Source organism: Oryzias latipes, chromosome 12 (assembly GCF_002234675.1).
Source record: "Oryzias latipes chromosome 12, ASM223467v1".
Lineage (NCBI taxonomy): Eukaryota > Metazoa > Chordata > Actinopteri > Beloniformes > Adrianichthyidae > Oryzias > Oryzias latipes.
Genome location: NC_019870.2, coordinates 7,121,783 through 7,136,804, shown reverse-complemented (window position 1 = coordinate 7,136,804; position 15,022 = coordinate 7,121,783). Strand labels below are relative to the sequence as shown.

Below are 15,022 nucleotides of genomic sequence, written 5' to 3'. Positions count from 1 at the left end.
CTGCCTATGTGAACCGTGTGTTCATAAGGTGACACAGATCCTCTCCACCCTACAGGGGCCCCCCCCGGCACCGGGAGGCATAGGCAAACCTGGCGTCAGGGCCCTCAGGCCACAGGACAGGCGCGCTCGGCCGTACCAGGCAGCAGCCATGGGGGCCACCGGGCGCCGGACACCGAGACATGAGCCAAAGATGAAGCCAGGGACCCGAGGACCCATGAGCCACCCACCACCCAGCCGGAGCCTCGTCTCCGCAAGCCAGCCCCAGCACCCAACCCAAGCCGCTAAGAGATCACCGCGCAATTACAGCTCAATCCCCCACCCCCCACTACTCTACCCTCTACGACCCCCTCACCCACCATGTTCCTCGACCCCTCCTTCCATATCCCCCCTAATGCCTTCCCCACTCTGCAATGGGGAGGGTGAGCCACTGCGGGTCACGGCGAGCCAGCCCCCTGGTCTTTCCCTATCCATAGACTCTCGCACACACAAACACAATCTTCTGGTTTCCCCCCACCGTCCGTCGCCACTCAGTAACCCCTTCCGGCCGATCAACCCCCCAGCGCCGCACGCCCGACCACTTTTAGCCAACAGGATCCCCACAAGCCAGGCCATCCTGAGAGGACCAGGCGGGCGAAGACAGGCCGCCCCTCCCCGACCCCACCTATGTATGGTGGTGTGGGTGTACTGTGTGTGTGCTGCAGGTAAAATAGGAGATCTCCAGTGTGGCGGGCCATACCGCTGCTAATCAGCAGAGCCACCCCACCCTGGGGTCGTTCTGTGTGCGGTGTGTATTTGCTGTGTGTGTGGTGCTAACAGGCAGTGTGTGGTGTCTTAAGTGGAAGTTAAAATTGTGGGGCGGACTAGTGAAAGATGACCACGGATGTTTCACCGAGCCCCCCTCCACCTGACCATCCCCACAAGGCTGTAGATGAATCAAGGTATCCAATATGCGAGTAAAAGTGGAATGGTGGGCGGGCGCCGACGTGACCCTAAAGAGAGATGAGGTACAAAACTTCTTCTTTTTTTTTTTTTTTTTTTTTTTTTTAACTTGTCCTGTCCAACAGCTAGGCAAACAGATGAGAGCTGAGGGCCTCTTGTGTTGGACATATTTTATTTTAACAAGAGGGGTTATTCATCTTCAGACAAACCAAAGGTATGTCTGAATAAACCCCTTTTGTAATTGAGGCCAAAATTTATTAATTTCAATCATGTTTGAAAATCTTTGGTGTTGGACCGGACGGAAAAGGAAAGAGGGGAAGAAGAGAGAGGGACGTTAGAGAGAGGGGGGGGTAGGAGGGTGATAATAGGAGGGGAAGGGGGGTAAGACCATGAAGCAGCATAGAGCAGACAGGTTTACTGGTTGTTTATCGTTACGGTACGGTTCAAATGTAGTACAAAAAGGGCGGGGCCTGTTCACACACACTCAAATATTATCAACACACCTGCTAGCCGCAAAAATGTCCACATGTCAACATGCACACAAAACAGATAGTGTTCACGAACGCATACCTATGCCTTTAAACCAACTAGTGTGAAATCTTTCATTCATTCAATCATGCAAACTATTAGTGCAAAGGTGAGCTAACACCTGTGCTCAGGTGAGTGTTTATGTTCTTCTAAAATGGATGGTGGAATGTGAAAAGAAGGAGGAGGAGCGCCCAGCCACCCCCACACCCATACCCCCGCCGTAGCAGCAGCGGCAGCCGGAATTCCCCCAACGCCACACGGGAACAGGCAGGGAACAACCGCCCCCCGGGCGACCAAGACCGCCACCCAGGCCAGGGCCAGCCGGACCGCCGCGAGGCCCCCAGAGCCAGAGAGCAGGGAGGCGCAGAGGGAAAGAGAGCGCCGCCCCAGCCCAGCCAGGAAAGCAGCCCCCCGCCGCGCCGGAAGAGCCCAACGCAGGGCCCCACCGGAGAGGGACGCCCACAGCCCCAGACGAGCACCCCACCACCACCCAGGAGTTCCGGGCATCCCCCCGCCCCGACCCCAGGTACGAGCCAGGACCCCCCAAGGGAGACCCGCTCCGCACTCCAGGCAGCCACCCACCCGGCCCACGGTTGGTCCAGGTAGGAGCAAGGCAGGGGCCCGCCGCCCCCGCCAAGGAGGGGGGAACCCCGGGGAAAAAAGGGCGGCCCACAAGGGATGTTATAAATATGGCCCGACCAGGCTCGGCCATGTTGGAAGTTTGGCGGGGCCCAGCGCCCAGGGGCAAGGACCAGGACCCACCCCCCAGGGACACGAACACCCCCGGCTCAGGTGTAATATGAACCCCCCCACCGTGCGGAGAGAGCACCGCCGGGCCCAGGGAGCCGGCACCCAAGGGACACGGCCGCCATCGCCAAGGGGCCCGCACCCCCCACCAGGGAAGGGGTAGGGGACAGATGGACCCAGGTCCCACCTTCCTTGTAAAATGTGTGTGCTGTATGGGTGTTTGAGAGGGTGTTTGTGTGCATGTGTGTGTGTTTATGTTTGAATGTATATATTGAAGGGGGAGGGGTGTGTGTACTAAGGGGGGGTGCAGTTAAAATTGGCGAGTAGGGCACTAAGGGGACATTTCCTGATTACTCACAGTGATGTCCCCTCACCCTCTACACCAAGGGGCCCTAAATGTCTAAGGTGCGGTTAAAATTGGCGGGTAGGGTGCCAGGAGGACATCTGCTGCTTGCTTGCAGTGATGTCCAAGCACCCCCCCTACCAAGGACCATACATGTCTAAGGTGCAAATAAAACCGAAAGAGGGGGGGCCCACTCCATACGGAAACCATAGGAGGGGGGCCACTCCCAAGTAGCCCCCCCCCAAGGCGCATCGCAGGCTAGACCCCCCACCCCCTCACCCTAATATGAGGTTATATAAGGAAGGGGGTAAGTTGGGGACAGCTGGTAGACTGTCCCCCGGTGGTCAAACAGCCGTCCCCCAGCCCACCCCCAGCAAAGGGGCCAGGGCCACCCAGCCCAGGGGCCCACCCCCGGAGGCGCCGACACCCCAGGCCCGGCACCACCCACCCCACACAGAGAGAGAGGAGCCAGAAAGCGTCGCCCCCCCCCGGAGCAAGCCCAGGCCCCCACCCCCAGACGCCGGCCCTAGAAGAGCTCTGGTCAGGCCTCGACGGGACCGAGGAGGCCAACCGGCCGAGGCAACCACTGATTGCCTCAGCGGAGACCCCGACCCGCTAGCCCCCCCGACCCGTACTAATAATGGGCCCCCCCTCCCCCCCAGAACGCCCCCCCACAGGACAGGGCCGACAAGCCCCCCACCCCACCCCACCCCAGACCCCGCAGCCGAAGCGGGTGACACCCAGAGCGACCGGGGGCCCCGAGAGGGTTGTCCCGTCCCGTCCCAGAGCCAGGGAAGGGCCGATCCCAGCCCCAGGTGCAGATGGGCAGCCCATCCGGCGCCGCTGGGCCCCCCCCACCCGAGCAGGGCCCCCCGCCAACCCCCCCCAGCACAGGCAAAGGGACCACCCCCCCAAGCCAAGCCAGACCACCACCCCACCCCCCCCACCACGCACCCCCACACCCAAGCCCAGAGGACCACGCAGCGCCCCAGCCCGCCCCACCCAGGCACCGGACCCGACCCCCCGACCAACGGAGCCCCCCACCGCCCCCGCCAGGCACCAGAAGCCCCGACCCCCACCCCAAACCACGGCAGAAGGGCAAGGAGCAGCGACGACCAAGCCCCCCACCCCCTAAGTCATGGAGTCAACCACAGGAGACCAGAGAGACTGAATTCTTTCAAAGTTACTTGAGCTTTGGGCTGACATTTTTTCCAAGCTGATATGATCAAACAGCAGATTTCTGTGTTGACTTATGTTTATATTTTTCTTGTTTTTCCAATTTATTAAAATAGTTTTTTTGGCAATACAAAGAGTTATGAAAATGATAGATGCTAATCCTTCTTCTATATCGATGGCACTCATGTCACCAAGCACACAAAGGTACAAAACTTCTTACTTTAGTACAGCGGAGGCATGCTGCAAGGTGGTTGCTGAGACGGCGGCCATGAAGGTACACTGATAAGGGTTTATGACATATAGATTGTTGGTAAAAACAGCGTGAGAAGCAATGTACTGTACATTACACTAAAATGTACATTACGATGTTTACATCCCATAATTCCCGGCCATGGTGGCTACAGTTGTTGAAAATTTGTTTCGGATTATCGTGGGAAAAAACTCTGGTTCAATCTAGGCAAACCAAATGTGTCCAGTCTGAGTACACCCTTAAATACCCCTAACATTAAAAACAGAAATCAAGACAGCTGTGGGTGATCAATCTTAACATGGTATGACAGATAGGGGGCAAATAAAAAAAGTACATGATCAAAAACAAGACCGACAAAACAAAATCCAGGAGCTCAATCCTCAGAAATCTAATGGTTTATACCGTGAACAAATTCTCCTTTTACTGTGAAACATCTGTCAGGTATTGTTATTTAATTTTAACCGAACTGCTCTTTTGTGTCTTTTTACCAATAGAAGCACTTTATCCAGCAGTTTAAAGCAGACATCTTATTACAGTTTTTATAAATGCTCAATAATCAACAAAAAGATTGTTTTATTCTTTCCAAAAAACGCATGTAGAGCAGATTCAAAAATTGCTACAAATCTAGCGATAAAACTATCCCACCCACAGATTTAGGGGAAGAGAGTAAACACCAGAGAGGAGTTGAAGCTACTTTTCATAAAGTGTTCACCTCTTCCTCTCAATTACCCCGCCACAAATCCCCACAGCCTCCATTTGCCTCTCCATCAGATTCTAAAATAACCTCTGCATCAGGTGGGAACAAAAAGCCACTTAACAGGTTATCATGTTTACCATCGATGAATGCACATGCTGTCAATCAAGACACAGGCAAGTAAATGTGTGTGTGTTTGTGTAATATGTTTATGCTCATGTTTATTTCATATTCTGAGAAACACATATTACCATTTTTGAAATTCTATTACTTTGAATGGCTGTGTTGTATCTCATTCATGTGAATTCATACTTTGTATGTAGATCAATTTTTAATTGAACAGAAAAAAATACTTTTTTTTTACGCAGACTACCTAAGCGCTTATAAATGAAAATGACATTGAGATGTCAGACCTAACTTTCTACATTCAATTACTCTCAAAGAAAGAGTACAGTGTGGTTCAGATGGAGGCATTTATCCGGGACAGTGGGTGCAAACTGAAAAGTCATTACTGCAGAGATAGAAGAAAAGGACAGAAATATTTGAGGTGACAGTCAGCTGCAAGCTCTGTCCCCCCTCGAGGAGCTGGATTCTTTGAATGAGCAAACAAGATAGATGGACTTTTGTTGGGTTGAAGACGAGGCCACACACCTCTGCAGCCTGAAGGCCCGTGCACACCGGAACGAATATTCGACAGGCGTTATTCGCCAGCGTTTTTCGCCACGTTTTTTGTGTTCACACCCAGGCGATTTTCGCTGACGGTGAGCCGAGCGAACATGCAATTTCATTCCCTGACATTAGATGGCGCTTAATGTAAACAGAAATACTCCTGAACACAAGGTGGCGCTGCGCAACTTTACGATTCTTAAAGTCGCTTTTCACTCAGAAGAAGAGAGCAAGTATTTACGCGCTTGTCAGAATAATACAAAGAAAACATGAATATTTCAAGCATCAGTAGCTCCAACTGGTACTTGGTAAGGGGATATTTTAGAATGTCCGTCATTATTTCTTTGCGGCAGTGTAGACGCTACTTGGCGTCTATCTTCTTCGCTGGTATGTGTGCTCAGCAAGGCAGTTTTGTGTTTGAGCGCCCCCAAGTTGTGTTTTACTGTAACTTCAGAAGCTCCAGACACGTGTGCAAAAGCGGCATTCTCATTGGTCGAATAGATTTCAACGCGACGCGTCGAAAAAAAAAAAACGAACCCGAGGCGTTTTTTTTTTTTTGACGCTTTGGCGCGTGGCATTTTTTCGCGTCGGTGTGCACACTCTCATTGGTGCCCTTTGTTTAGTCACGAGGCGTTAAACGTCGGCGAAAATCGCCGGCGAAATTCGTCCCGGTGTGAACAGGCCTTAATATGATCACACACAAACTGTAGATGAATCAGGGGAGGGGAGGGTCTTTGTGAAGGCTCTTTATTTACAAGTTTGATTCATCCACATGTCAGCCTCAGGATTTAAAATGTGAAATAAAATGTAAAAACTGTACAAGATGGTTTGTATGATGTTGAAATGTAAATTATTTGTCACATTACCTGAATAGTAGGTTAAATAAACACCTGAACACAGACTCAGTAATTAGCTGACAGTCTCCCCCCCCCCACACACACACACACACTTCAGTAATGAGGAGTTTGGTAACAGGGGGACCTCTCCATGACACTGTTCCTGCTTCATTATAATATATATTTATCAACAAAATGATGAACTGAACACTACTTTGAATATACAGTTGATGCTCAGTGACATTTGATGATTGAATAATATTGATGTTACTCCCTCTATAAGTACTGACTGCCATTGCACACTCAACTAAATTAATTGGCAGTATATGAGAACTGGACTGAGTTGTGTTTCAAACAGGAAGTACCCGCCCCCTCCATAGCCGAAATCCCATAGACTTCTATTGAGAAATAAAAAAGCTATTAGTTAGTCATTTTATTTGTCAGAATAACCATTCTTGCTTGAAGACATTTGACATTATCATAAGATCAGAGTAGATTCATAATTAATATTGATTAAATGTTCATATTTATTAGGTTTTATTTCTATGGATGAAGTCACACTCACTCTGTCCAGTTTTCATGTACAGTCAATGACTAAAATAGAGTTTTAAACCTCAATCCACACTACAATATTCATATATTCTATTATAGCATTATTCCCACATTATCGTTTTGACCTTAAATGTCTTCACAATTAACCTCCATCATCCATCTATTTTCTGAAACCACTGAATCTCATTCAGGGTCACAGGGTTGCTGGAGCCTATCTTAGCTACTGTTGTCAAAAGCTTGGTATACCCAAGACAGGTCACCAGGACACACAACCACAAACTCTCATATTTACACCTGAGAGACAATTTCAAATCACCATATAGCCTATGAATCATAATTTTAGACTTTGGGAGGACACTGGAGTGTCCAGAGAAAGCCTCGGAGAACATGCAAACTCCACACTGAAAGGACCCAGTCGGGATTTGAACCAGGGCCTTCTCTTTAAGAAGTGAGAGTGCTAACCACTATACCACCATGCAGCTCTCCCACTCATTTATCCAGAGCTTTTTTTGGGTTTGATTTATTAACATGTATAATGAGTTTAAACAAGACTGACCTATTTTTGAGAGACATAGAGGCTCTAGAGGACTTTTGTGAGCCAGAAAAACAGTCTTCTGAGTATAAAGTGAAAAAAAAAACTTTAATGTGGGCTCTTCAATGCAATTTAACAGTTTAGTGTTTTCTTTGTTTCACTTAAACAAACTCGGCAAAAACAAAGACAATTAAATCCCTTCTTGGGGAAGAGGAGGGTTTTTGCAGCACTGGATGATACACTGAGGGAGTTGAAATGGTCTGTGGGTGTTGAGAAAAAAAAGAATAACACATAAGAAGACAAATTGCAACAAAACAGTGTGAAGGAGTTGCTGAGTGGGATGAGAAGGATTACGAGCTACAAGACTCCAGGCCAGTTGGGGAAACAGAACAAAAATACAGTGAATAAGTTGAGCCTGTTTTTGAACAGGTTCCTTGTGGAGACCGGGGCACCTGCATCCACTACCCTGGGCTGACAGGCCTAATGAGATCTCTCTGTGACTGATTAGCTGGCTTTTTCTCCACAGGCTGTCACACCAGGGTTCACCTCTTCAGCACAAGCCTGCCTCTCCATGACAGCCGTTCCCTCTTCAAGTTTGACCAGTTTCTTTTTTGAGGAGCAACAGTGAGGCGGGACATCAGAAGCCCAGCGCAAGGACAACCATTAGGCAACAGTCATACCCCCACTCAGCAACTCACTTTTTGGGCTTTCCGCTTTAAATGCATACAAAACGCATGGCTGTTAAACATGATAAATAAGGTAGAAATTGGATTGGCATTTCAATTTGGAAATGACGTATGAATGGGGTCCCCTGTAACTCACCGAAGTGCCAACTATTTAAAAATTGATCATGGAAGACAAATTAATAATAGCGGTTTGCACCCGGTCGGAGTTACGGTAGACATGTGCAAGTAAACAGCACAAAAAGAAAAATAAGCCCTTCCCTGCTTGTCTAGTGTGAACAGCATGGGCTAAATGATCCTTTAAGTCTGTGTGTTTAGCATGTTTAAGAATGTCCATCACCCCCGCCGGTGTGAACGTATAGCATCAGACGCATAACGCAAGATGACTGATCAAGTTAAGAACATTTAGGTTATATAATTTCTTAGAATTTTCATTTAAAGTCTGATGCCAAAAGTCTTTTAGAAAAAGTATTAGGTCAATCTTAGATCTGTGCTATCATCATTTGATGTAATGATGGACAGCATGCATGATTAACACCAAAAAAATGTTTAAAATAAATGAAAAAATATGTCAGGTGATCTGAAAAGTTTTTTTCTTCTTTTAAGTTTTGTCTCATGTTTATAACTAAAAATCCACCACCTGGTTTTCTGACAAAAACAAATTACAGTACCTTGTGGCAAATGGGTTGAAAAAAGCACAAATTGAACAAGCAACTTTATAAGTATTCTTTAACTGCACTTGATCAGAAAAAAGCTGTTTCCGTGGTGCATGGAAAACCTCTTTCCTAAATGAGCACTGACCAAGAAGCAGAGGTTCTGCAGAAATGTAGAAAAATAAATAAATACATAAAATCAGTTCTTGCTTAAAATTCAAAATAGCGATTTAATTAGACGAAGCCAAAACAAGCTGGGACATTGCACATAACAGTACGTTATAAAGAAGGCGTACTGCCAACAACAAATAAAGTTAACACCAGCTCTGCATAGCAGAAAAGTATCCTGGCTTGATTTGGGTTTCTGCTTTTTTTATCTAAATCTCTGATTGTTTCCACAAATTACAGCGGGCTGTATTTTCTTACATATTGCCAAATGGTATAGATCAATATGAAAAAAAGAAAAAGAGCAAAAGAAGTTTAAACATCTGAACATTTTCTAAAGATAAATGCACTCTGATTGCTGCAACACTAAGTACCCGTCATCATCTAAGAGGCCACATAATGCATCCCACCATATGTGAGAAGGAAAAACATGCTCAGATTTAGAAAACTGCAGATGTGAAAAGCAAAGTGCTGCAGTGAGTCAAAGACGGTTCAACTCAGACACTCATTAAACACAAACCAAATATTTAACTCCATCCTAACTTTGTCATTACGTTAGAGAAACATTGGGGAAAAACTCAGAAAGATGGTCTACTACAGCTATTTCTAGGTGGTGCAGGACTTAGCATGCAAAACTAAGCCTGGACACACACACGCTGTAATCTCTCGCAGAAGCATCAGAACACAGACAAACACCTTCTAATGAGGAAATTTTTGCACTCATTTCTAAGTTTTCATCCCATCTGCTGCATCTTATGCAGAGTAAAAAAAGAAAAAGAAAAAGCAAATCACATGCAAAAACTTTAAAAACTATTAATTTTAATCCTATAATTTTGGTTGGAGCATGTGCCAAAGTAACACAGTATCCATTAATCATGTTATTTGGTTTAATTCTTAGGTTCTGCTGCACAGATTTCACTCTAATCGCCTTTTGCTTGACCACAATTTCTTTCAGAATAAGAATCCCACTGAAAAGAGGGTTGCTTTTAATCAAAATTCTTAATTTTAATCTCATGCACCCATGCAGGGGGTTGAGCGACGACTTTTGGGTTGTACGAGCCCGTGAAGGGTTATAGACAGGAGTGGCCACAACTCAAAGGGGGGGTGCATGTGTGTCTTGCAGTTCCCTTAAAGCTTGTACAGGCACTTTAAGTGATGTCATAAAAATGGAACGCACCATTGTTGTGTATAAGTGTATTTTGAAGTATTTCTAATTATATTGTAAATCATACACCCTTATGATATACAGGTGATACATAAGCGCCTGTAGGACAAGCACACAAACTATGCTCTGATTGATTTCAGATTGTCTAATTTCCTGCAAGCATTCAAGCATGATGCAGACACCATATTGGCAGCGACTGAGGCATTAAATGATTAGTACTAGTATTGTTTATTTTATTGTCAGATTATTGAGGACTAAAAAATGTAAAACAGTTTGTTAACATTTTGCCTAGCTAACTGAATAAACCATGAGCATATTAGCCAACGGACATTGGCCAACGTTAGAAGAGAAAAGTGATAAAACATCCCAACCTACTTCATGGTGTTCCAGATTTGTAATATTAACATGATTCTGTACTTTCTGTCTGAAATCACGTTTGCCTCAACTGTGATGACTAGTTCAATTTTATCCACCAGCTAAAACTGTTTGTGTCCAATTCCCAGCCCCACAGCTGGAAATAAAAAAAACAGAATAACCACCCACTGCAGATTTTCCCTGCAGGCCACAGACCAACCCCTTACTCCATCTTACACTCGGCATGGTGTTACTACATTGCATTTAGCTTTCTTTACATCGCTGTGACCTGGTCATAAGGGCCTCTGGTGCTACCTCCTATTAACTTAGAGTGGAGGAATGATCCAGTTCTAAATCAAACAGGTTTTTTTTGTGTAATTTGCATGGCATTGCCACCACTTTTCCTTCCAGGTATTGATCCTTTTCTTCCCCTCCAGCTCTCCTGTGTGGTCCTAAATTGTGAGCTCCCTTGCAGAGGCAGCTACTCACATTTCTTTTAATGGCATTGGAACTGGTCAATTTAAATTTGTTGTTCTTATGAGTTTCAAACCTTTAAAAAAGGTTCTTTTAAAATCTTTTCCCAACTGAAACACCAAAATGACTTTGTTTCTATTTTTTTTTTTTTATGAATGAAGCTTTACATTTGTTTTGAAGACTACAAATCTTTCCATTTGAGTATAGATATTTTAATACATAATAATATTGACTAAAAAACCAAACTATCTTGTGCACTGGAGATTTCACATATTGCATGAAGTAGCAAAAAATAACAGAGTCAGCAACCGGCTCACAGTAGAAACCAACATCTCAGCATTAAAGTTTTAGTATTTTAGAGAGTAAAATGTAGACAACAGCTTAAACCACAGAGAGTCTGTGCTAGAATTCATACCTGACAATAAAATGCTGCATCGGGGAGTTGCTGGGGTCAGGATGGAGAATTGGTTTGGGGTAAAGATCAGCCGACAGGGTCATTCCGGAGCCTTCGAGAATAACTGTGAGGCTGTTGGGGAGGAGATCATAGGTCTCAGACGTGAAGGTGATGTGGAGAGGCTGACCATAGCTGTAGATTTGGTGACCCAGAAATTTATCTGGAAGAGACAACACAGGTTGGATGTTAAAAGTTAATTCATCTTCTAAACCTGTTTGGTCCCTATCGGGATCACGGGGCTGCTGGAGCCTATCCCGCCACTCGTGGGCAAAAGGCGGGGGGCATCCTGGACAGGTTGCCAGTCTGTCGCAGGGCCACAAATCTATTTTGGACGGTGGAAGGAAGCCGGAGTCCCCAGAGAAAACTTAGTGCATGCAACATGAGACGGTCAACAAACCCGTCCACACAGAACGATATTTTGTTTTCAGGTAACCCAGTTGAGACTTGAACCGAGGGCCTTCTTGCAGTGCGGCGTTATCCACTGTACAACCCTTCAGCCCTGTTAAAAACATGTAGCTAGATCTCAACGGAAGTTTGTTTGAATCTACAATTATTAAGATTTAGACTAGTATACAAGTTGAAACCAATAGGAAAACAAACTTTTTGGAGAAAAAAATGGCTCAACTCTTCATGAAGTGTATTTGAAAAAGGTGCATTCATGTATAGCTCCTTTTTATAGTTTTTTAGTTAACATCAAAAAAATTTGTTTCCTTGAATAATATACTTTGGCAGCTCTTAATAAGCCGGTTTTCCACTAACTGTGTCTTTTCCTTCTGTTGCTTGTTGTAACAGGACATTTCAGGAGGGGTTGGTGACCTCGCATGAGTGCATTGTAAATGTAAAGCAACTGAAATGAAAGAGACACTATATATTTTTTTTCCTTAACTTGTCCTGTCCAACAGCTGGGCAAACAGATGAGAGCTGAGGGCCTCTTGTGTTGGACATATTTTACTTTAACTATAGGGGTTATGAATCTTCTGACAAACCAGAGGTATGTTTGAATAAACCCCTTTTGTAATCGAGGCCAAACTTTATTCATTTTAATCATATTTTAAAATCTTTTGTGTTGTACCGGACGGAAAAGGAAAGAAGGAAAGAAGAGAGAGGGATATTAGAGAGAGGGGAGGGGGGTAGGAGGGTGATTATAGAAGGGGGGAGGGGGTAAAACCGTGAAACAGAAAAAGGCAACCAGTTTCTGGATGGGTTTACTCATTACAGTGAGGGTCAGATGTACTACAAGTCTATAAAGGCGGGGCCTGTCCACACACACACCCAAATCCCACAAACATACCTGTTGGCTCCAAAAACGTTCGCCTGTCAACATGTACACAATACAAATAATGTTCCCACACGCAAACCTATGCCTTTCAAACAAACTAGTGTGAAATATTTTATTCACTCATGCATAATATTAGTGCAAAGGTGAGCTAACACCTGTGCTCAAGTGAGTGTTTATGTTCCTCTGAAATGAATGATGGAATGTAAAAAGAAAGAAGGAGAGGGCACAGTCATCCCCACACCAAGACCCCCGCCGCCGCAGCAGTGGCAGCCAGAATTCCCCAACACCCGCACTGCAGCTGATATACACTTTTTTAGCTTTATCCCCACCCAATTGAACCAAGTAATTGACTTGTCTTAGTGAGAAAATATTTTTATCACAGTTAGCAGAACTTTCAATTCCAACAAGTCAGCTCTACTTTTGCACTGCAACAATGCTAAGGTTATCTAGAAAGAAAAAAATTGTAACTTTTTTGGTTTTCAACTTTTTTGTTTGTTATAAAACCAGCTGCCAGCAATGGTTTAAATGTTTACACAATTTATTTACTTTAAAATATAGATTTTTTCAATTTTTCTCTCAATTTTATGATTTTCTTAAAGGATTGTTTTTATTTTCAATGATTTTTTAAATCTATATTTTACATTTTTTCTTGTTTGCACCTCTTTTTTATTTAATGCTGTTCAGCTTTCTGCACATCCCTTCAGGGGTCACCACTGCGAACCAGCTTTTACCGATTGGTTTGGCAGAGATTTCTTTTAGAGCCCTTCCTGAAACAACCCTGTATTTTATCTGGGCTGGGGACTGACACAGGCAGACCCAGACATCTCGGCCCTCTTTGTGGCTACATAGTTAAGGGTTTTGCACCCACCCAAATTAGATAAAACTCATCCTGAGAGCACCCCCCCGGATACCTAACCCTGATTTCCCATGTGCCAGTTCTGCACTTAACCACAGAGCCATCCAACAGCCACCGAATTTTTCATTTAACTAATATTTAATCTATTTTTTTTTAATAATTATTAAATGAATTTACATTTAATTCCTATTTTCCCATAGTTTTATTTCTAAATGTTTACTGTACTTTATTTCAGTAGAGCACTCTGTGGTACCATGCGTTTAGATAATAAAGCTAAAATTTGATTTTAAACACACAGAGATATAAATACATAATGATGTAGTCAAGATTATTGCTGTAGTTTTAACAGAAGGAATAAACTTGGTTGATCAGTCGTAAACACTTTGTAAAAACTAACTAAGTCAATACTAACTAGATTTCTTGGAAGTGACACTTTATTATGAACAAATGTCTTTGAAATGTAGCTTTTAGTGTTTACTTAATTTTGAATTTTGAGATGGAAGCAGGAAAAAACGCTTTAGGCAAAAAACCAGCAAAAAGTATCTCCCCTTTCAGCAAATAAAATATGAGGACTTGTAAAGGAATTGTAGCCAGCCAATAGATTTTTTATATGAAAGATTTTTAATTTTCCTTTTTCATCTAAGTGAAACCCCTCAGGTTCGTCATTAGTCACCCTTCTTTCATCTTTGACTATTTTTGCACACCATAATGTTTTTGTTCAGAAATTCCTTAAATTCAATTTCATCCATTCTCTCCTGTGATATTAAAACGTTCTTCATGTAAATGCTTGCAACACAATTCGAATGCATGACTAACCGACCCTGTGGCAAACAGATGGTGAGAAGCCCTTTTCATCAAATCTTGTGTTTTTCCTTCATTGCCTGAAAGTTCTAATAACTTCAGGAGTCCTCAGGATGGTTTATACATTTCAGCTGCTTAGAAGGAATTCTACAGTTTAAAGCCCAGAAACGAACTTTCATCAAGTTTTTCTTAATGATACCAAATTTTGTGTGGGAGTCACTATTGATGCTTGTATGACCTGATTAGTTTTAATTTGCCTAACACGATTTTTACCAGTGTTTGGCTTCCTTAATTATCCAACCTTAACCAGTACCACAGTTGTACTTTTACACCAAACCGTAATTATGTGTTCAAAAACGTACAGGATGATAGATTGAGATGCAATACTCAATTGGAATGGAATATGTCTCTTATCTTACTTCTTGTCTTAATCTCACTGTAAACGGCTGGCCCGGGACCAGAGACACAAAGTACGTTTCATCCCCTTTGGTGAAATGACAATAAAGAATCCTGAATCCTGAAATTTATTGATTTTGATTTTTGGATAGTTTTGGATTTTAGGTAGATTAGCTAAAACAAACCACATTTGATACACAATCCCATATCATTAACACTACACCACCACTATTTATTTGCGTTAATTATCTGGATTTGTTAAATGCTAATTGTCTTTAAAGGGCCTATATCATGAGAAATCAACTTTTTAAAGCTTTAAAATGTATTTATTCCTAACAAAAATGCATCTCTGAGTATTCCTCTAAAAACCTGCGTTCTGAGCTCCAGCACCTCCAGTTCCATGAAAATGAGTGGATTCTCCCATTGTGACGTAACAAAGAGAGGAACAGCCCCTTCCAGGAAGAGTCTGCGCTTGTAGC

The 15,022-nt window shown here is 44.1% G+C and overlaps 1 protein-coding gene across 2 annotated transcripts in view; it reads right to left on the bottom strand.

Moving 5' to 3' along the window:
* The window catches only part of lamc3 (laminin subunit gamma 3), a 151,830-nt gene that overhangs the window by 50,498 nt on the left and 86,310 nt on the right, over window positions 1-15,022 (bottom strand). For both annotated transcript variants that reach the window (XM_011481525.3, XM_011481527.3), the window contains exon 10: window positions 11,173-11,371. In XM_011481525.3, the coding sequence (XP_011479827.2) occupies window positions 11,173-11,371 (199 nt within the window). The remainder of the gene's footprint in view (window positions 1-11,172; window positions 11,372-15,022) is intronic.